General features: G+C 38.0%; 2 protein-coding genes across 9 annotated transcripts; both read left to right on the forward strand.

The window, feature by feature from the left end:
- Positions 1 to 1,406: 1,406 nt before the first annotated feature.
- LOC127808780 (uncharacterized) lies at positions 1,407 to 7,441 on the forward strand. 8 transcript variants are annotated; one of them, XM_052347395.1, is made up of 7 exons: positions 1,407 to 1,655; positions 1,730 to 1,846; positions 4,241 to 4,413; positions 4,787 to 5,756; positions 5,913 to 6,722; positions 6,816 to 6,934; positions 7,022 to 7,440. In XM_052347395.1, exons 4-7 carry the CDS (start codon positions 4,805 to 4,807, stop codon positions 7,238 to 7,240), a joined length of 2,100 nt encoding a protein of 699 aa, XP_052203355.1. In that variant the 5' UTR covers positions 1,407 to 1,655; positions 1,730 to 1,846; positions 4,241 to 4,413; positions 4,787 to 4,804; the 3' UTR covers positions 7,241 to 7,440. The 8 variants fall into 8 exon arrangements, with proteins under 8 accessions (XP_052203355.1, XP_052203353.1, XP_052203352.1 ...); XM_052347393.1 differs by having other exon boundaries at positions 1,805 to 1,846; XM_052347392.1 differs by having other exon boundaries at positions 1,407 to 1,846.
- Positions 7,442 to 17,069: 9,628 nt separating this feature from the next.
- LOC127808639 (uncharacterized) lies at positions 17,070 to 17,765 on the forward strand. Its single transcript, XM_052347210.1, has one exon. It carries the CDS (start codon positions 17,070 to 17,072, stop codon positions 17,763 to 17,765), a length of 696 nt encoding a protein of 231 aa, XP_052203170.1.
- Positions 17,766 to 26,306: the final 8,541 nt, after the last annotated feature.

The following is a 26,306-nucleotide window of genomic DNA, read 5'->3' on the forward strand; positions in this document are numbered from 1 at the left end:
AAAATTAAATGTCCTAATCTTTACTTCCCATAAATAATTATCTCCAAAGCTAGTCATTGTCTTGTTTGATTATGTCTTTTAAAATGACTCCAACTTCTCCAATCCAACTGGGTTTGATTTTGATGCATTACCTAACTTTATCTCTTTGTTATATCTTTTTGGGAAAATAAGATTATAATGTTGTTTAGTGTACATTTTTTTAAACCCTAAATATCAATGATAACTTCTTTACAAAATTAAAAATAATTAGGTACCCATATAATAAGACTAAAGATAATTAGATACCCATATGGAAGGATCATCAAATTGTGCCCTTAATCTAAGGTTTTTTTTTTTTTTTTTTAAGATAACAGAAAGCTTTAATTACAAACTAAAGACTGTCCAAAAGCAATAGACAAAGCACATGAATATAGAGGGAAAAATGCACCAACCCATTGCTAGTCATCTTTGTACATTATTCATTACTTGTACCTTTAATTTTAGCAAATGAGATAAATTATAGGTATTGTAGGTGAAGATTTTATCTTATTACGCAAGATAAAAAATTGAATTCATAATTAATTGGTGTGAATATCAATTTATCATAATTTAACTATTTGAATTGTGCTCGAAAAACGATTCATTGTTAGTCTTTCTATCATGCAAAATGGCATTCACGAGCATACTATATTATTAGGCCACCACACCACTGGGGGCGGATGCATGCGTGAGTTGCCCTAGCTGAAGTTCAGGTAGCTCACAATTAAAAATATTTTTTTAATATTAAAATTATTTTTTAATATTAAAAAATATTTTCTTAATATAAAAATTAATTTTTTAATGTAAAAAATAATAAATTTTACTAATAATTCAGTTGAAAAAAATTTTAGTCTACTCCAAAATTTATGATATGTAATTTTATATCTTAAAATAAAATTTTAAACTCCCTTTACATAAATTTCTAAATCTGCCCTTGCACCACCCCCACCTTGAACCAACAGTTATTCGGGCACCATAAATGCCAACAATATTGCAAAGAAAATAGCATGCATGGAATGATCTAGACACATCCTCTCTGAAATCAAATAAACCTAAATTAATTTAATTTTGATTTAGAATAAGTCTCGTATCTAAATCTATGCAGTGATATTATAAATTATTTTTATAAAATTTAAAAAAAGAAAAAAACTCCTGACAGACCCAAAACCCCAATTTGAGTCTGTCTGCTTTAATGAGTGCAATTTTGTTCACCCTCTTGACGGGGTGACTATCACCTTCATAATTTTTGTGAACGTAAAAAATAATAGAATGATAATTTTGTTCATCTTATACTATTCCGTTATTTTTTACTCTCACATAAATTGTGAACGTGATGGTCACCGAGTGAACAAATTCGCACTCTACTTTAATGGCCAATACCCAGGCCCAAGAATGGAACCCGATCCACCCACTGCTTCTTCTCAAATCACGTGCCCACTCACTTTCTGAGGCATTCTCTGTTCTCAGTTTCTGTAAACGGAAGGCGAGAGAAAATCAACTAGGGCCTCGTGCTTTGGAGAATCGATGCTCATTCCGTTCTTTGCTTCTCGCGTTTGCTACTGTGTCTGTGTTTCCAGCCTTCCATTCCATTCCAAAATCACCTAGGGTTCTGATCGGGAACTAAAATCACGCCGACGGTAAGTTCCCTCTTCTCTCAGCTTTTCAGTTTAGTTTTTTCTCTCATTTTCCTCCATTTCTCTCCTTGGTTCAGTTATTGTTGCGGGCTGCCTAAGGCTTCTGTACTCGCTTGTGTAACCCTATTTTTCTTTTCGTGTCGTGTGCTCAGAACGCACAGGTCCAAGAGCTATACTCACATTTGTCCAAGAAGGTTTTGGTTCTTACCTCTTCTTTTGGATTTTAGATTTGTATGCGAGTGTGTTGTGAGTGCGTGCATAATCTAATTGTTTTAGATTTCTGAAGCAGAGAACTCTTCTCTGCTTCTTTCTTTGTTGAGAGGACTGCTTCTCTCTGTAGGCAAAGAAGCAGAGAGTTTCCCTCTCTTTTTTGTTTTGTGACAAAAAAAGGAACTTTTGTGTTTTGACCTTTGAGAAATTTTCAACAGAAAGGACCACAAAAGAAAATAGAGTGGACAGTGATATGCTGTCTGAAAATGAGGGGCCGGCAGCTGTCCGAAGGGGTGAAATTACCATTTCATCCCTCCTTGCTTTGTTTCGGATCACAAATTATTATCCAAATAGTATTAGGTAGGTACAGGTACTGCACAGATTACATATCAGTGGAGATGAAATCACTATTTCTTCTGTTGCTACATGTATAGTATGATTTTTATTAGGTAGGTACTGCACAGATTTCATATCAGTGGAGATGAAATCACTATTTCTTCTGTTGCTACATGTATAGTATGGTTTTTCTCTAAATACAATGCTTATTAACATTTTATGAATTTGGTAACATGAGATATTTGTTTTCTATACCTTTTTCTTATTGCAGTAAATGTGGCTTGCAGTTTGCTACTCACCTATAACTAAAGCTTCAGAGATTGATTTTCTATCTGAGACAGTTTTCTATTTCAGAAAACTTGAATTTGATAGCATTATTTTTCTCTAAATCCTTGCACTAAGCATGGCTATTAATCTTTTTGGCCATACAGTGAAGCTGATGGTCTTCTATCTATTTCACTTTATCCTTTAATTTTTTTTTAAATAGAGCTTATAACGTGTGTCTGGGAATGCCATTTTTCTATTTCACCTTTTTTTTTCACATGGTTATTTTTGTCCATCATGCTTATAGGTAGTTTTTGGAAATGACATTTTTGTTTGTATATGTAAGCCTATCTTTATAAGCTGAACGGTGTTTGACCTTAATTTGATGGTTGTTTTATGAATTTTTAGATGGTAGTGTTAATTGTTAAGGTTGTGTGCAAAAAATTAAAATTGATAATGATCATGTATTATTAATTCGAATGGTTTTTGTCTATTGTTAAGGACAAAGTTTGGGGGTCCCATTGGGCGAGAATGAGACTTAAGATTTATTCCTTGTCAGGCCCACGGGGTGGGTATGAGGTATTGGTGTTGGGAATGGTGCAAGCAAAATTCTATCCTGACCATTGTTGTTAGAATCGTATGATTCATGATTCGAATCGTACAATTTGAGTTGATTCATATAGAAATCGAGTCGAATCTACAGGGTGAATTGAAAATCCTTTAGAATCAACTGTGAATTTGACAAATCGCACGATTCGTCTGATTCGGGCGACTTCATTTGCATGTGCGTTTTAATCAAATATTCATTCAATTTGGCTATGTTTGAAGACAAAGAAGGTGATGAAAATGACGATGCTCTTGAACTTGAAGATGAAGATGATTGATAACTAGTGAAGATTATAGACAATGGAGTTTTTTAGTAGCCTAATAGTTGTAGTTCTTTTTTTTTTTTTTTTGCTAGCTTGTTATTTTGAAAGTGGTTTGGTTTGGTGCAATTTGAATTTAAAGGCAATATGAATATACTTTTTCCTTTTGGTATAATTTTAAACTTAGCAAATATATTTAGAAGTATTATTTATCTATTTATATTTAAAAGAATTGATCATGGTGGGCTCATTATTTATTTTCTATGGATATATATTATTTATAGTTGAAATTGAGAATGTGCACTAAATTTTACGATTCAATTCGATTCTCGATTCACGATTCATAAAATAAGGATTTCGATTCTCGATTTAACAACTATGGTCCTGACCCCACCTCATTGCCATTGTTGCTAACAAATCTTGAAGCTTTCTACCTTGACAACATCTTCTGTTATCATGTGAACTTCGGTTGCTTGAAACTTTAGCAGATCAGTTAAGGACCTGATTCACATCTACTGGTGTTCAGTTTTTGATTCAGTATAATGCGGTGCTGCTACTAGGCATAGTTGTCAAAGGCGTGCCTAGGAGTGAGGTGCAACTCTGTGCCCCTCTTAGTCATTTGGGCGAGGTGCCAGCTGGAGGCACTTGCCTACTCTAGAACATAATTACAAAAAATCCTAAACATAAAACAGATAACCCATTTGACAAACATTAAAACTAAGAAGTCCTTCATCACCTTCATTTCTTCCTCTTCATCAGTATTCAGAGATTCGACTATCAAATTTGCTTCATAGATTCTACTTGTTAGGCATTTCAGTGCAAACTTTAGGTATAATTATTTGTCCAAAGCCTCTAGCTTGATTTGTCATGCTAGATTCTGTTTCTTGCTGGTATGAGAACATATTAATGCAGATCTGGGAGAGGTGATTCTGTTGGTGTTGGCTGGATGTCTGTTGAAGCTATTACGTGTAGGGAACCTTCGGCGTGTTACATTCACTCCCTTTGTAAGTGTGGGTGCGCCCCCTTCCATCTGGCATGGCCTTCCTTCTGGTGACCGTAATCACCGACAGTGTTGCTAGAGGCAGGTGCACACCTTTCCAATGTCCTATTCTATATTGGTTTCAATTAACGTATGTTATTCAATCATTCTTGTGTTTGACAGTTGCACGTGCACACCTTCTAATCCTTTATTATGTTGTTAATCATGTGATTAGTGTTTGCTTTGTTTGACTGTTCCACAGCTGCAAACAATTGCAGCTGTTCTGCATTTTTTTTCCTTCTGAACTCTTGTTCTGTTTTGCAATTCAGCTTTCTTCTTTCTTTTTTTCTCCCTGTTATGCTGTTTTGTTGTTTTTCATCTAAGTACAACTGTAAATTCTTTTATTTCAATTATGCATGCACTGCACAAAAATATGTTTTTTGCCATTGTGAAACTAATTTTATATTTATTTTTGATAGCATTTAGGTTTGAGTTAAATGACTAGTGTTGAAAAGTCTACCTCCACCTCTCCTCGAAGAGACCCAGGATGGAAATATTGCCATTTACAAGATCCGAATAACAAACATAATGTTGTTTGCAATTTTTGTGGAAAAGTAACCAAAGGGGGAGTATACCGAGCAAAGCAACACATTGTTGGTGGATTTAGAAACACAACAAAATGCAACCAGTGTCCAGCTCATGTTCATGAAGAAATTAAAGAATACATGTTGAGAAAGTCTAAAGGCAATGCAAGAACAAACATCCATGAAATTGATGCTTTTGATGAGGATGATGTTGATGACACTGAAGTACAATCTCATGGAAAGAGGGCTTCAAGTTCCCAAAACAGCAATCAAATTACTACGAAGAGGGCAAAACAAAGGGCTTTTGTGGATTTGCATTTTACTCCTAATCTAGAGAAAGTTGTGCAAGACAAGAGAGAAGGGAAGATGAAACAAGCAGCTATCAGTGAGACATGCAAAAAAGAACTAAGAGATAAGGCTTATAGAGAAATAGCAAAGTGGTTTTATGATGCTGGGATATCATTTAATGCCGCAAAATTAGAAAGCTTTTCTTTGGCAGTTGAAGCAATTGGACAATATGGTCCTGGTATGAAACCACCTAGTTATGATGAGCTTAGAGGCCCTCTATTAAGGAAGGAAGTTGACCATACCAAAGAATTGGTGCAATCTCACGAAGAAGATTGGGCCAAACATGGATGCTCGATTCTTTCTAATAGGTGGAGAGATTCGGTTTCAAATAGAGATATCATGAGCTTTTTTGTAAGCTCTCCCAAGGGAGTGGTGTTCATTAGATCAATTGACGTTTCTAATAATGTGAAAAATGCCAATGGTTTGCTCCATGTACTTGATCAGATGGTTGAGGAAATTGGGGAGACAAATGTTATTCAAGTGGTGACAGATAATACTTCTGATTATGTTGCAATGGGTATGTAATTTAGATTATTAATTTCATATTCTTCATTAAATTTTTTGGCTCTCAATATTCTTCATTAAATTTATTTTGCATTATATATAATTATATAGTAGTATTTACAAATTTATAATGTAGTATAATATATTCATTTTTTTTTATTTGTAACAGCCAAATTGTTAGAAGCAAAGCGACCACATTTGTATTGGATGCCATGTGCAGCACATTGCCTTGACTTCGTGTTGGAGGATATTGGAAACCTGCCTTTAGTTCATCGAACATTAAATGAAGCCGTATTTTTGAATGGTTATATTCAGAACCGGACTGGTATGGTTAATATGATGAAACAATGCACTAGAGGTAGAGATTTGCCTAGGTTTACAGTTCCTAGGTTTGCCGCAGCCTTTCTCACACTACAATCATTGCATCATCAGAAGAGTAACTTGAGAAAGATGTTCACTTCAGAAGAATGGAGCAAGAGTAAATGGGCAAAGAAACAAGCAGGTAAAAGAGCTGCTAATATTGTACTGATGCCTAAATTTTGGGAAAACGCGATTGACGTTCTTAAAATCATCGGCCCTCTTGTTCGTGTTCTTCGATTGGTTGATGGAGAGGAGAAACCTACTATGGGATATATTTATGAGGCGATGAGGAGAGCTAAAAATGCCACTGCAAGGTCCTTTAAGGAGAATGAGGAGAAGTATGGGCATATTTTTGATATCATTAACAACAGATGGGCTTGCCAACTCAATCATCCTTTATATGCAGCTGGACATTTCTTAAATCCAGAATTCTTTTATTCAAATCCCAAAATAAGGCAAGATGAGGTAGTCGTCAGGGGCTTGTATGAGTGCATTGAAAGACTAGTTCCAAGCTTAGAATTGCAAGATAAAATTATTGATGAGTTGGCATTGTATAAGAATGCGGAAGGCCTTTTTGGAATGGAGATGGCTAAAAGGAAAAGGAATAAAAAAGCTCCAGGTAATTTATAAATTAGCTTTGTAATTATTTCTTTTTTTCCCCATAACAATATATATCTAGCAAGTATTTACCTAGAGCTTATTTGATAAACAGCTGAATGGTGGAGGTTTTTTGGGTTGTCGACTCCAAACTTGCAAAAGTTTGCTGTTAGAGTTCTAAGTCTTGTATGTAGTGCTTCCAGTTGTGAGAGAGATTTGAAAATTTTTAAGCGCGTAAGTTACCATTATTACCTATTTATTGTTCTGATCAAGTTTGTAACTTGCTGCCATTCATTAAATTATTCCCTCTCATTTATGCAGCTTCATAGCAAAAGGAGAAATAGACTAGCTCAAGAACGCCTAAATGATTTGGTGTTTGTTAAGTATAATCGAGCACTGATGCGGCGCCATAATTGGCGTGATGCTATTGATCCTGTTCTTTTAAATGACATTGATGATGATAACGAGTGGTTGGTTGACATGGAACCATCTGGAGGGAGATTTGAACTGGTTTATTATAGGCGGAGGAGTAGAGTTTAGAATGTAGTTACATTTGTAGTTGTCTTATAATTTCTTATATTTGTAGGTATGTTTGTTATTTTATATTTGGACATATATATATGTATATATATATGTTTATACTCCCATCTATGTACTTGAATATGAAGGGTAGTTGTGTGATCAGTTTTCTCATAAACTCCCCCGCTCAATTGCTTTATTCTCTCTCTGTCTTGCTTTTGATTTTATGAATTTGTCTACTTGGGTTGAATGTTGAAACAATGCTTCTTGTTGATGTCTAGACTTGCAGTATTTTAACAAAATACTATTAGTTGTTAATATAATGTTTGCTATTTATTATTCATGATTTTATGATTTTGCATTTGCCACTAAAAAATCTAACCCATAAAGTAACAAAACAAAAGAAAAAAAAATTTGAAGAATTAAGAAACATAGGAAAACAGAAAGGAAAGAGAAGAAACATTACAATTCTTCTGGTGTTGGAGAGGATGATCCTCTTCTTCAGCGGAATAAGGTCCAGTTTCAGTTACAGGTTGTAGATTGATATATATAACTCTCTCGTAAAAATATAAAGTCCCATGCCATTGTATCTTCAAGTTTTGGGATGCAGTAAAGATGGTGGAGATGGATGGAGTGTTTGGGGAACTTATGCTTTTCCATTCTGATATGCGATGATGCTGTTTCCCATCAAATTTATTCGCCAAGTTGTTGTGTTGCTGGTTCTTCTACAATGTTTGCATAGGAGAGTACTGCGGGTGGTTGTGTAGTTAGTTGCAGAACCAATTTAAGAAGCTTATTATAAGGTTCCGTCAAAGCTCATTGGATCGAAAATTGCCTCTTCTTCAAGTTCAACATACCTTTCCTTTTCTTTTTTGCCCAACAATTAATTAGACTTTTTAAATTTTTACCTGTTAATTTGATTCGTATTTTAATTACTTTGGAATTTCCAATATTTCTTATTCCTTCTGGCCCAAATGTGGTGATCAAATAAATGGCTCGAGGCGACGGTGATTCGCACGGTGGGAGGTGTTTGGCACCTACAAACACTTTGACGCTCAAATAAGTGAGAGTTCAAGGTAACAAAATTTTTATAAGACTAAAAGTGAACATACATTGGCTAATGGTCGACTAGCTTATATATAGGAGAAAATGGGAGAGTCCTCTGTGTGTTGCCGGTTATTGCAGGTGGGTCGAGAGCTGAGGACCTCAGGGCAATTGAGGCTCGCCATGGGTGTGGGTGATCTGGGTATGGTGTCAATGAGATAAAGGATGTTGTTGAGTTGACGTTGATGCAATGAGAGATGTTGCTAAGTTGACATTGATGGGATGTGCCCTAGGGATTGGGCCTAGTACCGGGCTGTGGGCTTACTGTTGGGCTAGGCCTAAGAGAATTAGTACGGTCCACAGCCCCCCAGATCGGATGTTTGTAAGGGTGAGCATTCGAGCTCGAAACGAAGCCAAGGTGGTGATAATATTGGTTTGCCTTGACCTTGGACCGAGTTGGCTGAAGCCAAGCTTGATGGGGTTGAGCTTGCTAGGAGTTGTTATCGAGGTACTAACAAACAACGCATGTGGTCTTAACATTCGAGGCATTCGTTCCAGAAGATGTGACATCGTGGGTGGACAAGGAGTTTTCTTGCCCAGGGTGTTCAATATGTGTTAGGTGGCCGTGATAGATGGTGGGATCTCTATGGGTGATTGGCGACATTTGATCTCTGTTCGTTGGATGCGTTGTGCGGTGCTAATTCGTTGTTAAGGATGAGCCGAGGTTGCCATCATTGAGCGATGCCTATTTAAATACACTCGTAAGCTATTTTCTCGCTTTTTACTTTTGCATTTGTGTTTGATTCCCGAACCTTGATTCTTTGAGAGCTTTTGCATTCTTCATGTCTTTGATTGCTCGTGTTCCTTTGGCTTGGGCCAAGTTCCCCTTCCACTCTTTTTTTTATAGATTTCGCTTGTTTACACAGGTAATTTCACGGGCCGATTCTTTGATTCTTCTCCCATTCGCTCTATTTTTGTGATTTTCTGCTGGTTTATCGAGTGTTATGGAAAGTTCAGGGAGCGAATTTGGGAAATAAGGCGAACACGTGATCACCATAAGGGGCTACTAGCAAGGAATTCAGTGCCCTCGGGGGGTTAGTCACTGGGCCTTGCTGGTGGGTTTTAGGAAGGCAATTTAAGGTATAGATCGGGGGGTTTTTGAGGGTAGTTCAGAATAGACGTGGGATGCTGATTTATGATAATTTTACTTGCTGTGGTCTTTTGAGGACATTGTAGGTACTACATACATGGCTGGGAGGGCTATTATGGACGACGTGAGTGGTGGCGAGGAAGCTAGGGTTGATTGAGTGGGTTCATCCTCGAGTCTACTTTGTGGAAAATATGGTTGGGTGAGCAAAGATGTGGCTAAGATTGTCTTGGTATACGACTCTTCTGAAAGACTCGTTGAGCCGAGGATGCGGGTTTTTCTGTCGGTTATCGAGGATGAAGAAATGTTCGTATGTCGCCTATGTAGGGGAGGAAGAGTGAGTCTACATGGACTTGGCCTCTAACGAGGATTTGGGGTCGATCTTCGTGTACGAGACATTCTTTATTCGTCTTCGTTTGCGACTTCTCTTCACCGACTTCTAAAGCTCGGTGTTATCGATGTTGAACGTCGCTCCTACTCAACTGCATCCGAACAGTTGGGCTTTTGTTTGGGCCTTCAAAGTGCTTTCCAAATTCCTAGGTTGAGAGATGAGCACGAGGGTATTTTTTTCTTTCTTCTAATCTAAGAGAGTCAACAAGGGTAGCTGGGTCTCTTTGAGTTGGCTACCGAGGAGGAAACTGTTGAAAGCTTTCGATAGTTCTTATAAGAACTTCAAGGCCAGTTACTTTAAAGTGGCATCTCCGCAGGAAGTGCTTGCTTTCTTCCTGGATAAGAAGGTAACCATCAAATTTCCTTTGTGCTAGAGCATGGAGCTGAGTTCCATTACGGGGGTGGAATATCGGAGCTCAAGCTCAAAGGACTAGCTAACGGTGGATCTCCTTGAGGACTGCTCGATATTGGAGGGATCGACCCTTGTGAAGTACAGGAATGACCTAGAGGGTCTGGCCGCCTACATCGGTCAATTTTTGTCTTACCCTTCTTTTTCGTTTATCCTTTGCTGCTACTTATAATGTTTGTCTTACATTTTAGGAGAGATGGCCCCTAAGATGACTACCAAGGAGGTTAAGCAGTGTGGGCTCTGGAGGAGGGTGTTAAGTAGAGCTCAGGGTTGGCGCTAAGGTAGCCGAGAAGACCCCTGCTTTGGAGAAGGGTGCTTGGCTGTCCAAGGCCCCTGTGCTGACTAGGGATCTTGTGCCGACTTCCCATTCGTGTTCTCAACCTACTTTTTTGAAAGACACAGTCTCCCGACAGGTCGAGGAGCAAGTCGATGTTAAGGAGACCCCATTGCAGCTGAAACGACTAAGACCTTCTTGAGAAGATGAGTTTAGGTCGTCCAGGGTCTTGAGCTCGTCCGTCGATCCGTTGTCGGGTGCTGGGCAGCTTTTACAGAGGCCCAGCTTATGGGGTTGCAATGATGTTGAGGCTGACTCAAGGAGTCTTTGGAGAAAGGAGTTCCGGTCTGGGGCCTTTGTTGAGGAGCATCTCTCCTTCCCTTCCAATTAGTAGAGGGAGTTGGATCTCGGGGTTGGGGGGTTGTGCCACTGGATCGAGATGCAGTCCCTCCGCCTTGCCAATGCCTGCCGGACACTGGAGTTGGAGTATCGAGCCCAGTCAAAGCTGGTCAATCGAGCCTGCAAGGAGGCAATCGAGTGAGCGGGGGGGAGGTGGTCGCCGAGGTGGGGATGTTGTAGAAGCAAGTTTCCAATGTGGAGGATCTAGTTCTTCGGGCTGAAGATCACTCTAGGAAGCTGTTGTAGCAGCAAGATCGTAATTTTGAAGGAACTATTGATGTTGAAGAGGGAGGCCCAAGCTGCTCTAGAAGGTGGCGAAACTATCAGCCAACCTTGTTGTCGCTGTCCTCCATGCCAACTAGGCGAAGCTCGAGGTTGCCTAGTTGAAGACTCAAGTAGTCACAATGCAAGTCGAGGTTGAGAGCTTGAAGGACAAGGCCAACTGACTAATTTCTGGATGGTTTTGCGAAGGCCTTGTCCCAAGCTTAGGTGCTATTTCTTGAGGCCGACTTCTCGGTTTGTGGTGTCTTCAAAGAGGTCGTGTCCAGTCAACTTGTTGATTTGCCTTTGGTGGATTCAGCTAGCCAGGCCGAGGCTTTGGCGGAGGTGCTGGGGCTCGAGAGAGACCGGCTTATGCTTGGTCGATTTTGACTGTGATCAGGTGGCTCTAGAAGTACGGTTTAAGTTTCCAGGCTGTTATCACTAGGGTGAGGGCCAATTTTTCTATCTTTTGGTAGCGAACTTTAGGCCTTTGTAGAACTCGGTTGACGAAGTATATCGGGCGCTGCATCTTGCCTTCCTTCTTGATCAGAACAAAATTGAGTGCGTTTTTGTTTACGAAAAGATAAAGTAAAAGCTCGTCACCTGGCTCTAGTCTTATCAAGATGGGATTGGTCACCAAGAAACTTTTCAACTCTTGGAAGGCGATTTCACATTGTTTCATCCACTGGAATTCTGTTGGTTTCTTTAAACATTGAAAAAATGGAAAAGCTCAGTCCGCCAACTTGGATAGAAAATGGGAGAAAGCCGTAATTTGCTCGGTTAACCATTGCACTTCTTTCATGCTGCAAGGGCTATGCGTATCAAGGATGCCTTGCATTTATTGGGATTAGCTTTGATACCTCAGTTTGTTAGTAGGAAATCGAGGTATTTGTCGGCCTGTACTCTGAATACACATTTTCCTAGGTTGAGTCTCATGTTGTGTTGCTGGAGTTGTCCGAAGACCTCGGCCAGGTTCGAGTAGTGGTCTCCATCTTTCGATATTTTGGCCACCATGTTGTTCACATATACCTCGATATTTCGGCCTATCTGTCCTGCAAATACTTTATTCATCAACCGTTGGTAAGTTACCCCTGCATTCTTTGATCCGAACGACATGACTTTGTAGTAAAAGTTTGCGTTCTTTATGATGAATGCAATTTTCTTTTTGTCATTAGGATACATCCGAATTTGGTTGTACCCAAAGTATGCATCCATGAAACTAAGGTATCTGTAACTCAAGGTTCCATCAATAAGTTGGTCGATATTTGGTAGAGGGTAAGAATCATTTGGGAATCCTTTGCTTAGATTTGTAAAATCGACGCACATTCGCCAATTGCCTAAGGGATTTTTTACCATTACCAAGTTTGATAGCCACGTTGCATATGGCATTTTCCTAATGAACTCGGCTTTGAGGAGCTTTGTCGTCCCTTCGGCCACTGCTTTTTGTCGTTCTCCTCCTAGCTTCCATTTTCTCTGGGCTATCGGCTCAGCGTTTGGGTCTAGCGCCAGCTTATGGCATATGAATGAGGGGTTGATTCCGGGCATGTTAGTAGGTGTCCAGGTAAAGAGATCGGCGTTTCGTTGGAGCAGAACGACTAGTTGTTTCTTTAAGTCGGGAGGGAGTGTGGAGCTGATCTTGGTGACTTGCCCCGATAGCAGTCCTAGGCTCATGGGGTGTAGTTCCTCTATGACCTGTGGTTGGTTATCGTTGGGCTCACTTCAAGGATCCAACTCGGCCATATAACATTGTGGCAGGGGGTTTGGTTGTCTATGCCCATGTTAAGAGTTTGGACCCTCAGGTTGTCGATGTAGTATTGGCGAGCTTCTTTTTGGTCAACGTGGACAACTTTGACCTCGGTAGCCGATATTGGGAACTTCATTGCCAGATAGGGCATGGAAACAATTGCGCCTAGAGCGTTGAGGGATGGGTGTTCAAGCAGGGCGTTGTAGAGAGTCTAGTAGTCGATAACCAAATATTTGACGCTGATGGTTTTGAGGATGAGAGCTATCCCGAACGTGGTCCGTAGCTCAATGTGTCTTTTGACTTGTACTTGTTCTTCGGAAAAGTTAACCAAACTCATGTGGAATGGCTTGAGCTCTTCTTCGAGGATTCCTAGCATTTTCAAGGTGGACAGGTATAGTTGGTCGGTCGAACTTCCCTAGTTAACGAGTATCTCTTTGATAACGTAGTTGGCAGCCACTACAGATATCACCATGAGATTATCGAGGTTCTGGTTAATTCCCTCAAAATCCCTGTCGGTGAAAGAGATTACCGGGTGCTGGGTCATCATCTTTTGCTCGGTATTACTGACCGACATTATTGCTCGGAGGGATCGCTTTCTTGCTAAGTTGGATTCTCCTCCCCCAACGAAACCTTCAGCAATGGTGTCTATGACTCCTCTTATCCGACCAGTGAGAGGTGTCTTGTCGCCCTGACCTTCCTCTACTCTTGTCCTTCTCTACGGATTGCGACTCTTTCTTTGACCTTGGTCTCCTCATGGCTCTCTGCTCCTACTTCTTTTTCTGAAGATATGTTGTGCCGAGGTGACCTTATTTGACCAACTGCTCCATCTGGTCTTTTAGCATGACACTTGGGGTGTCAAAAAATATATGAGAATCAGTGAACCGGACCAAATCGGACTAAATCGCGCCTTTGGATTGGTTCAATGGTTAGGTTTTGGTTCTAAAAAATTAAGAACCGATATATTTAGTTTGGTTACTGTTTTTTTTTTTCAAACTATAGTTCGAATCGAATCGGAACCGATATTATACTTATATATATATTATAATTTTTTGGGTATATATATACATATATGCATAAATAGTATTACTTCCTAGGAAACTAGCGAGATTCATAAACTCTTTTATTTCTATACTTTTATGCACTATTGCTATACTAAATGGTCGATATAATATCATTTGATGAGGTAGTCTATGAATTATTTTGTTCTACTTTTACTTCAAGGCTTGAAGTATTAATGAAGTTATGAGTTTATTTTAATTAACAAATTTGTTTGTAATTTCATATTTTGCGAAAATGTTTAGAAGCTAAATGTTAATTGGATAGAACCGAAACCAAATCGAAATCGATTTGGTGTGACGGATTGGTCATGATTTGGTTTTATATATGTAATGGTTCGGTTACGTTTCTAATTTTTTCGGAACTATTAAAAATGATTCAATTACTGGATTCTTATAAAACCGGACCAATCTGAACCGTTGACACCCCTACATGACACACTCTTCAGTTGTGTGGCCATATATTCGGTGGTAATCACAACGTTTACTTATATCAACGCGGGCGCCGAGGTTCTGCTATCCTCGACTGTTGGAGATTCGAATGATCCTTGAGTCAATGTTGACGCACACCTTGCGGTCCCGTTCGCTGACTCAGTTGGGGCTGAGCACTTGTTTGGGAGTTGCTACGTCTAGTAGTCGAGACCTTTTTGACGTTTATGTAACTTGTCGCCCGAAGTTTGAGATCATCGAGGTCAGCAAGAGGTTTTCTTGCCAGGTTGTCGGAGAAAGGTCTAGGCTTTAGGCCTACTATGATAGTGTGTAGGGAGATTGTGGGGTTGAGGTCCTTGATTTGGATAGCCTCTTGGTTGAACCGATTCAAGAAAGCCCGTAACGACTCGTTCTCCCCTTGCTTAAGGTTAATAAGGTTGGTCGAGGTCTTACTGTGAGCTCGGCTAGTGGAGAAATGGGTGAGGAAGCGGGTGGTGAGCTCGGTGAAATCATGAATGGAATCTAGCTCGAGGGTAGAGAACTATAGTAGGGCAAATTTCTTGAGGGTACTGGGAATGCCTTGCACATGATAAGGTTGATGCCTCTGCTCAACAACATTAAAGAATTAAACATAGTTAAGTGTTCTTGGCAATCGGTGGTTTTGTTATATAGCTCTAGGGTGGTTGGGAGACGAAAACCGTCTGACGGGGGTACAAACATGATGAACTCTGAAAAAAGATGGCTAGGGCGTATAGAGCTGTAGAAGGTGCGGCAATACGAGTTACTTTGGACTGGTGTTGGTTGTTGACTTCTTCATCGTCGCCGACCTGCCCATTGCGCTAGTTCCTTTGGTGGTTGCGGGTCAGTTTGGCGACTTGGCTCTCAAGCCGCAGAATGGTCTGGAGAAGGATCTCCATGGTTGCTAGTGGATGCGGGTTGGTGTTTTGGTTTTCTCAATCGGGGGCCATGTTGTTCTGACTTCTAGTTTTGATCATGGATAACTGTTAGGTATGGTTTGTGAAGCTTTGGTGAGTTTATGGCGTAGGCAGGTTTCATTAAGCCCCGCGGTGGGCGATAAATAGAATTGGCAATGGTTTGGTTTGGTTTCAATTTTTATCAAAACTATAATTAAACCAAATTTAAACTACTAAAACCAAAACCAAACTATTACCTATTGGTTTTAAAAATTAAAAACCATAACCAAACCATTCGGTTTCGGTTCGGTTTTGATTTTAACCATGGTTTTTTTAATTTAATCCATTCCAACAAACAAAGACAAACTCTTGTAAATAGCATTCATAAAAAATTTTGATAACTCCACAATAAACAAAAAGAAACTCTAATAAACTTACCTTCTTATTGCGTAAAGTTGCAAATTAATTTCAAACTTCTTGGATATAATTATTTAATTGATAAAAATAAAATAATTTAAAATTATGTTTTATTTTTATTTGTTAATTACTTTATAAATGTTAAATATTTTATATATTTGTAATGCATTAGTTAAAATACTTATAAAAATATGCATTAATCAATATATATATATTATGTGTATATATAATATATTAAGTAAATAAATATATATTACATATATGTATATTCGGTTCAATTTAGTTCGATTACCCACATATTTGATTTGATTTTAATTTAGATTTAGTGAAAATTATAACCAAATTATACCCATTGAAACAATATTTTGTTTTTCCCTAAACCAAACCATTACCCAATCAAACAATTTTTAACCGCATTGACTGGTTTGATTCTCCATAATTTCGGTTGCAATTGCCATCCCTAGCACCAAATGTTCCTTCTAGTCCAAATGTGATGATTGAATAAATGGCTGGAGGTGACGGCGATTCGCACGGCGGGGGTTGACTAGCTAACACCTGCAAACAATCTAACGCTCAAATAAATAAGAGTTCAATGTAATAGAGTTTCTATAAAACTGAAAATGAACATACCTTGGCTGACGATCAACTAACTCATATATAAGAGAAAATGAGAGAGTCCCTTATGGGTTATCGATGGTTGTAGGTAAGTCGGGAGCGCGAGGACCCTGAAGCAGTTGGGACTCACCATGGGCACAGGTGATCTGGGCATGGTGTTGAACGAGATAGAAGATATTATTAAACTGACGGTAATGCGCTGAGAAGTAGTATTGCTGAACTGACGTTAATGAGATGGGCCCTAGGAGCTGGGCCCATCATGGGACTATGGACTAGCCGTTGGGCCGGGCCAATAGAATTAGTACGGGCCAGTACTCTTTCAGAAGTCATGAATCACTCCGCTGACTTTGTTCGACATGAAAACTTTTGTTGTTGAAGTTGAAGATGAACTCTCTTTTTACTGTTAATATATGTATATATATCGATTTGATTTTTGTTTCTCTGACCTTTGTCTTTATTGCAAACGTAGCTTACTTTAAGGTGCTACAAATATTAGATTAGTTTTATAAACGTCTTATTTTATTATTATTATTATAACTAGGTTAAAATATTTTGATAAAAATATCATGCGATCTTAAAATATTAAAATTAAATCATAAATTCTTGTCTCTCCTCTCTCCTTTAACTGCATTGTACAAAATTATCGTCCGTCCAATATCGCTCTTCATCTGCATCTCCGGCCATCTTCTCTTCTCTCCGTCGACCTCTTCCATGTGAAGAGAGGAGAGACCAGAGAGAGGCGTAGCGTAAGCATGGCTTCCGGCGGCGTTTTCAAATCAAAACCATTAATATTCATTGCACCGCCGCCGGCAGCCTATTATCATGGCAAGGAGGAAGAAGCCAAGGCCCGCTTCGCCTTCCCGAGATTCATTCTGAAAATGTTGATTCTATTACTCGTCGCTTCAATCGCATTGGGCCTCTTTACCTGGTTCATATTCGCTGCAGATCTCCCAGCCTTCCATGTCGATTCGATGGAGGTGCCTTCCTTCAACGCCACAGACGACCAGCTCACAGCCGCCTGGGACGCCACCATCACCATCAAGAACCTCAAAAATAATGTGCAGCTCTCGTTCGAGTATCTGGAGGGCATCATCGTGTACGACGGCGTGATCCTGGGGATGTCTAGGGTTCAGCCTTTCGCCGTGGGGATCAGAGGCGATACCCTCTTCAACATTAAGCTGTCGACGGAGCACGGAGACCGGGAGAGTCTCGCCGGAAACTATAAGAATTTGGTCGGAGATCGGAGGAAAGGAGTGATACGTTTCGATTTGAGGATGATTGCAGAGATGTCGATTAGGACGGGATTGCTGTGGAGAAGACGAGGGCTTGTGAAAGTGTTTTGCGAGGATTTGAAGGTGCAATTTGCAGTGGGTTCAGATGGCGCTGGAAAACTGGTGGAACAGGATGGGAATGAACAATATGAGTGCTTCCTATATACGAATCAATAGAGCTTCTTCTTCCAATTTTGTAGCTTCCATTCCATTTGATATTTTTGATCAAATTGAATTTGAAATTGAAATTCTGTACAAATGTGACATCATGAATCATAACACACGAACCCACAAAACACAGCACCTAAAGAGAAACAACAATCAAAATATCTTAAACAAAGTATGAGTTAAAAAAATGTGAGATATGAAAACTATTTTAAATAAATGTATTTTTTATTATACTTATTAAATTTATCTGATAACTCATAAAAAATTATATATATGAGATTGACCTATATGTTCTTTCTCATTAAACTTTTATTTTTAGTGTATTTTAAAAATTTAACAAATAGTCTTATCAAAATTTTAAAATATTTTTTTAATATTATTAACTAATTCATATTTTAATCTAAAAAATATTATAATCTTATATTACTTAAAACAGCATATTTTTCCACTTGTGGGTTAGATTCGGATTTAAGGTACGTATTGTTCAAATAAGAAGCATTCTTATTTTAGGTCTTTTTATCCGGAGGATGATGAATATAAAAAGGGCTGAATTCACATTTGACCAAAGTCAAATGTATAAAATCGTTTTTGTACTTTTCATAGAAAATAAACGTTTTTAACTATTCAAACAAACTAATTACACTCTATAGCCACTTTTATGTAAGATACCAAAAATACCCTTAATGAAATTTTAAAATAGAAAACCCTACTGTTATTAGTCTCATTTATCAAAATACCCTTATCTCTTTTATATAACCTTTCTTCTCTCTCTTCTTCCAAAATTCACGTTACTCTCTATCTTTTCATTGTCAAACTATCCAAACTTAGTCATTCTTCATACATTCAATCTTTTTGCTTGTTGGGTCATTCAATCTTCTTTATCAATTACAGCGACCTCACTGAAGTCCCATTCAACAAGTTTATTTCTCTCCAAACCCAATCTCAAGGTATTTATTCGATTTACAATTTATTTAATTTTTTTAAAATAATTTTTGTGTTCACATTGCTTATTAAGGTTGTGTAGAATGATTGTAGTTGTTGGCAAGACATATTTTGATACATATCATTCCAAATTTGCACTAATTTGGGTGAAAAAAAAAAAAATCAAAACTGCACATCGTTAACGAGTTTTGTGGGCGATAACAGTTGATCGGGCTTAGTGGGGGAACAAAGCCCGATGGGTCTTAGTGGGGGAACAAAACCCGATAGGGCTTTGTTCCCAAACTAAGCCCGATAGGGCTTTGTTACCCCACTAAGCCCGATTATGATTTTTGTAGCCCACAAGCACGATTATATATATTATTTTTAAAATAATATGAATATTTTGTTAAATAATTTAATATTATATATGAGTGTAAAATAATATAATTTAATATAATATATTTAATTTTATCATATTATTTAACAAAATTTCACTTCTTAAGCATTTGTGCCTAAATGTGTTATATTAAAATCCTCCAATATTTTTCATAAAATTTTTAAATATTTTTCTTAAACTACATATGAAAAATTATCATGACTTGGTTGTTGGTTTATAAGTCAAAAATCATGTTTAATTGTACAAATCAACTCTTTAGAAAAAGAAAATAAAATACAAATCTCAAAAAGCAAATAAACTTACTTACTTATAGTTATGACTTGGTTTAATGAGGAAATTAACCCGATTTGGGTGTGTGTGGATCCGTTACATCCATGGTAATGGTGAGACTAATTTTTTCCTCCTTTCAATCTTACAGCAATGGATTTAGTGCAGTTGGTTATCGTGTGGAACGGGGAATGGAATGATAATAAGTATATTGGGGGTAATAGGATGTGTGCGGGAATCTACAAAAATACGACTTTTACTCAATTGGTTGAGATTGTGTACACGGTGACAGGAATTGATAAAACAAGATACGACATCACCATTCATTTTGTAACGGAACACTCAAGTGAACTTCCAGCTACCAAGTTCCCTATCAAGGACGACTACGGTGTCAGGTTTATTATGTGCGATGACAGAAAATATAAAGTGATGTATGTTGATATGATTTGTAAAGATATTGGAGTTTGTAACCTACGTAGTGGTGGTAATCAAGATTCAGGTGCCGTTCCATTTACATCTGCACATAGTCCACTACAAAATGATGATTTTGGTATATATGGTATGGATGGTTTGTCAGATGACGCTCCAGACACGAATGATGATTGTGATAATGAAACTGATGATAATAGTGACGATAGCGATGGTGATAATAGTGATAGTGGTGGTGATGAAAGAGGAGTGAGTCCGGAGTACCCAGAAGTAAGATTTTCAGGTTCACAATTTGAGGACAACCATTTACAAAGAAACTGGATTGTTCCTGGTGTAGAAAATTATGCAATTGAGGAAACAAGACCCGAAGTGTCAATTCCATACCAGGGTGATCTTTTACACATGGGTGCACTCTTTAGAAGTAAACAGGAACTAATTTTGGCATTTGGACAATATTGTGTTGATGTGAAGATGGACTATCGAGTCAGACGTTCGTGCACAATTCGATTTGAGGCTGGTTGCAAGGATGTGAACTGCAAATTTATGCTTCGTGCAAGATGCAGACCTGGTTGTTCGTTTTGGCATGTGGTGAAATTTATGCCGAGTCACACGTGTACTCCGGATGTCTACGATTCACATTTTCGAAGTGTGAAGGCTATTGTCATCGGAAGTTTGTTCTCTGAAAGAGTGACGAGTAGTGAATATACACCTAAAATGCTAATGGGGGAGTTGTTGGAGCAACATGGTGTGCAGATTATGTATACTAAAGCTTGGAGGTCTTTACAACATGCAAAGATACTTACTTATGGTAATGCTAATGAATCATATCAGCAACTACCCTCATATTTTCACATGTTAAAAGAAACAAATCCTGGCAGCATCACGGCAATAGAGACAGATGAAAATAATTGTTTTTTATATTCATTTTTTGCACTCGGAGCTTGCCTTCATGGTTTCCAGTCTTACATAAGACCGGTTGTTGCCGTTGATGCCACACATTTGAAAGGTGAACACAAAGGGGTGATATTCGTTGCCACTTGCAAAGATGGGGAGGAAATGATTTATCCCATCGCTTTTGGATTTGGAGATGGTGAGTCTGACAGATCATGGATATGGTTTTTGACAAAATTGAGAGAGGCTATCGGAGTGCGAGAAGATTTAGTCATTGTTTCTGATCGTCACCAAAGCATTGCAAATGCGATGAGTCGTGTCTTCCCTTCTGTCCCACATGTCTTTTGTTTCTTCCACCTTAAGCAAAACTTGAAGAAACGTTGTAGACAACGAAAAGATGTGATGACTGCATTCTACCTTGCAGCATACAGCTACACCACAATAGAGTGTGATACATACTTGGCAGAAATACAATCGATGCATCCTCAGACTCATCTGACATTGATGGAAGCAAGACCGGAAAAGTGGTCACGAGCATATTGTCCAAGAAGAAGATATTCCATGATGACCACCAACATTGCCGAGTCTCTCAATAAATGCATGATGAAAGCACGTCGGTTGCCTATAACAAGTGCACATGAATTTTTGAGACATATGCTTCAGAAATGGTTTAGTGATAGGCGTGCTGCAGCTGCCAGACTCGAAACCATTGTGACCTCCGCTGCAGTGGCACATGTCAATTTGGCGCATGCCAAAACATTAGACCGAGGATGTCGTGTAGTTCCTGTAATACAAAGGAACAAATACCTCGTGCAACATGCAAAGGAAGGCGATGGGATAGTTGACATTGTTGCGAGTACATGTAGTTGTCGCAAGTGGGACATTGATCAAATGCCATGTCTTCATGCAATTGCTGTTAGCAGGTATCATGGTTTGACTTTTATTTGCGTCTTATGTTCGTAATTTAGTGTGATATGTTAACACTATGTGTTTCTTTGCCTTATGCGACAGTTTCATGAGGGTGCACTACCATATGCTTTGCCATTCATATTACACCGCAGATTGGGTCAGACGTGCATATGCACTTCCCATCAATCCTCTCCCTAACAAGACTGCTTGGATTCTTCCAGCGTACGTCAGACAGATGGTTATACTCCCACCTGTGCAAAGAAGACAACCGGGTAGACCGAGAAATGGTCGAATTCCTTCCATGGGGGAAGCTCGTCGAAGAAAAAAATGTGGAAAATGCGGTGAACTAGGACACAATAGTCTTGGTTGCCCTAATGAATGGACTTCCTCCATTGGAGAGTCGAGCACAGCCACTACTCCAGAATCCAGGGGCGCTGCTAGGGCCTCTGCAAGGGCAAGCCGAAAATGCAGCATTTGCAAAGAGACTGGACACACTCGTCGTCGGTGCCCTATACAATTGTCAATTCCAGGTGATGATAATATTATCAATGAAGAAAACAATCAATAGGCATTAACTCATTCAGGTATGATATAATGTTATCACAAATGTTATCACATATATTATCAATAGTTGTTAGATCGTTTGTGAAAAAAAAAAAACATGTTTTTTACTCGCAAAGTGTTAATAGAATTTTTTCTGACCATATATCTTTTGTGTTTCAGCAATGCTTAAAAATCACTGGCACGATACAAAAAGGATGACAACATCAATCAAATCTCTTTTTGTTGGGAGTTCAGTAATGAATATTATTTTTTACATTAATATTTGAAATTGGGATTTATTCATATTCGTAATCTTTCAGTTTCCTTCATCTAAACTCATAATTAATGATTAACAGCTTGTGTTGTAGTATATTGTTGAGTAGAGAACTGAGTATATAATGCAGTTTCAATGGCCTAGAAACAAGGGACACTTTGCTAAATTTTTTTGATATATGAATTACTAACAACATTGGACCAAGATGATGCAATGATAATACTAAAAAATTAGAGTGTCATTTCTTAACAATCACTATTATTTGAGACTACTACTGGGACCATCTTCAAAAAAAATTCAATTTAAAAAAAAAAAATCGTCTATCGGGTTTTGTTGGCCACAAAACCCGTCCATCGGGCTTTGTGGCCTACGAAACCCGGCCATCGGGTTTTGTGGCCCACGAAACCCGGCCATCGGGCTTTGTGGCCCACCAAGCCCGAAAATGAAATTTTTCAATTTTTCTTGATTTTTCTTCAAATTAGTATGTTCCATTAGCACTAAAATGATGTCTTTTAATGTTATTTGGGTAAACCAGAATGTATATATCACAACAACGTCATTATTTTTCACTTTGTGTGAGGATGTCCATCTACCATCAACACAACCAACACATGATCACAATTGGTACTAATAATTGGACAAATCAAGATAATAATGTTATGATAATAAACTTGCTCAAAAATTAGAGTGTATTGTCTTAACAATCATTATTATTTGAGACAAATAGTGGGAAACTACAAAAAAAAAAAAAAAAAATTCAATCGAAAAAAAAATCGGGCTTTGTGGGCCACGAAACCCGGCCATCGGGCTTTGTGGGCCACGAAACCCGGCCATCGGGCTTTGTGGCCCACCAACCCCGAAAATGAAATTTTTTAATTTTTCTTGATTTTTCTTCAAATTAGTATGTTCCATTAACACTAAAATGATGTCTTTTAATGTTATTTGAGTAAGCCATAATGTATATATCACAACAACGTCATTATTTTTCACTTGATGTCCATCTACCATCAACCCAACCAACACATGATCACAATTGGTACTAATAATTGGACAAATCAAGATAATAATGCTATGATAATAAACTTGCTCAAAAATTAGAGTGTATTGTCTTAACAATCATTATTATTTGAGGCAAATAGTGGGAAACTACAAAAAAAAAAAAAAAAAAAATTCAATCGAAAAAAAAATCGGGCTTTGTGGGCCACGAAACCCGGCCATCGGGCTTTGTGGCCCACGAAACCCGGCCATCGGGCTTTGTGGCCCACCAAGCCCAAAAATAAAATTTTTTAATTTTTCTTGATTTTTCTTCAAATTAGTATGTTCCATTAGCACTAAAATGATGTCTTTTAATGTTATTTGGGTAAGCCAGAATGTATATATCACAACAACGTCATTATTTTTCACTTGATGTCCATCTACCATCAACCCAACCAACACATGATCACAATTGGTACTAATAATTGGACAAATCAAGATAATAATGCTATGATAATAAACTTGCTCAAAAATTAGAGTGTATTGTCTTAACAATCATTATTATTTGAGGCAAATAGTGGGAAACTACAAAAAAAAAAAAAAAAAAATTCAATCGAAAAAAAAATCGGGCTTTGTGGGCCACGAAACCCGGCCATCGGGTTTTGTGGGCCACGAAACCCGGCCATCGGGCTTTGTGGGCCACGAAACCCGGCCATCGGGCTTTGTGGCCCACCAAGCCCGAAAATGAAATTTTTTAATTTTTCTTGATTTTTCTTCAAATTAGTATGTTCCATTAGCACTAAAATGATGTCTTTTAATGTTATTTGGGTAAACCAGAATGTATATATCACAACAACGTCATTATTTTTCACTTTGTGTGAGGATGTCCATCTACCATCAACACAACCAACACATGATCACAATTGGTACTAATAATTGGACAAATCAAGATAATAATGCTATGATAATAAACTTGCTCAAAAATTAGAGTGTATTGTCTTAACAATCATTATTATTTGAGACAAATAGTGGGAAACTACAAAAAAAAAAAAAAAAAAAAAAAATCAATCGAAAAAAAAATCGGGCTTTGTGGGCCACGAAACCCGGCCATCGGGCTTTGTGGGCCACGAAACCCGGCCATCGGGCTTTGTGGCCCACGAAACCCGGCCATCGGGCTTTGTGGCCCACCAAGCCCGAAAATGAAATTTTTTAATTTTTCTTGATTTTTCTTCAAATTAGTATGTTCCATTAACACTAAAATGATGTCTTTTAATGTTATTTGAGTAAGCCAGAATGTATATATCACAACAACGTCATTATTTTTCACTTGATGTCCATCTACCATCAACCCAACCAACACATGATCACAATTGGTACTAATAATTGGACAAATCAAGATAATAATGCTATGATAATAAACTTGCTCAAAAATTAGAGTGTATTGTCTTAACAATCATTATTATTTGAGGCAAATAGTGGGAAACTAGAAAAAAAAAAAAAAAAAAATTCAATCGAAAAAAAAATCGGGCTTTGTGGGCCACGAAACCCGGCCATCGGGCTTTGTGGCCCACCAAGCCCGAAAATGAAATTTTTTAATTTTTCTTGATTTTTCTTCAAATTAGTATGTTCCATTAACACTAAAATGATGTCTTTTAATGTTATTTGAGTAAGCCATAATGTATATATCACAACAACGTCATTATTTTTCACTTGATGTCCATCTATCATCAACCCAACCAACACATGATCACAATTGGTACTAATAATTGGACAAATCAAGATAATAATGCTATGATAATAAACTTGCTAAAAAATTAGAGTGTATTGTCTTAACAATCATTATTATTTGAGGCAAATAGTGGGAAACTACAAAAAAAAAAAAATTCAATCGAAAAAAAAATCGGGCTTTGTGGGCCACGAAACCCGGCCATCGGGTTTTGTGGGCCACGAAACCCGGCCATCGGGCTTTGTGGCCCACGAAACCCGGCCATCGGGCTTTGTGGCCCACCAAGCCCAAAAATAAAATTTTTTAATTTTTCTTGATTTTTCTTCAAATTAGTATGTTCCATTAGCACTAAAATGATGTCTTTTAATGTTATTTGGGTAAGCCAGAATGTATATATCACAACAACGTCATTATTTTTCACTTGATGTCCATCTACCATCAACCCAACCAACACATGATCACAATTGGTACTAATAATTGGACAAATCAAGATAATAATGCTATGATAATAAACTTGCTCAAAAATTAGAGTGTATTGTCTTAACAATCATTATTATTTGAGGCAAATAGTGGGAAACTACAAAAAAAAAAAAAAAAAAAAATTCAATCGAAAAAAAAATCGGGCTTTGTGGGCCACGAAACCCGGCCATCGGGCTTTGTGGCCCACCAAGCCCGAAAATGAAATTTTTTAATTTTTCTTGATTTTTCTTCAAATTAGTATGTTCCATTAACACTAAAATGATGTCTTTTAATGTTATTTGAGTAAGCCATAATGTATATATCACAACAACGTCATTATTTTTCACTTTGTGTGAGGAACAACTTCAAAATTTCTTTTGTCATTTTCAAGTTTTTTTTTTTCCTCTCAATCTATGGTTTCCACTAACACTAAAATGATCTTTTGTTACGTTGTTTGGGTTAGTTGAAGGTAGAATGCACAACAAATACATGATGAATTGTTCTAAGTACTAACATTTGACCAATATGATGTAATGATCTTCAAATTACCCCACAAGTGTGATTTAAAAATTTCGACAGAGTCTCCCCTGTTTCTTGGTCATCCTACCTGCATTAGAGACTCAGTCTCTATGTCCAACAATGGAATAACATGACAACATCACAACATTAGAGACTCAGTCTCTCTTCCCAACAACATACTGCCACCACAACCACTTATCCCTTACCCTCAACAACACCACAAACCACATTTCATCAAGT

The sequence above is a fragment of the Diospyros lotus genome, chromosome 8, assembly GCF_014633365.1.
Source record: "Diospyros lotus cultivar Yz01 chromosome 8, ASM1463336v1, whole genome shotgun sequence".
Classification (NCBI taxonomy): Eukaryota; Viridiplantae; Streptophyta; class Magnoliopsida; order Ericales; family Ebenaceae; genus Diospyros; species Diospyros lotus.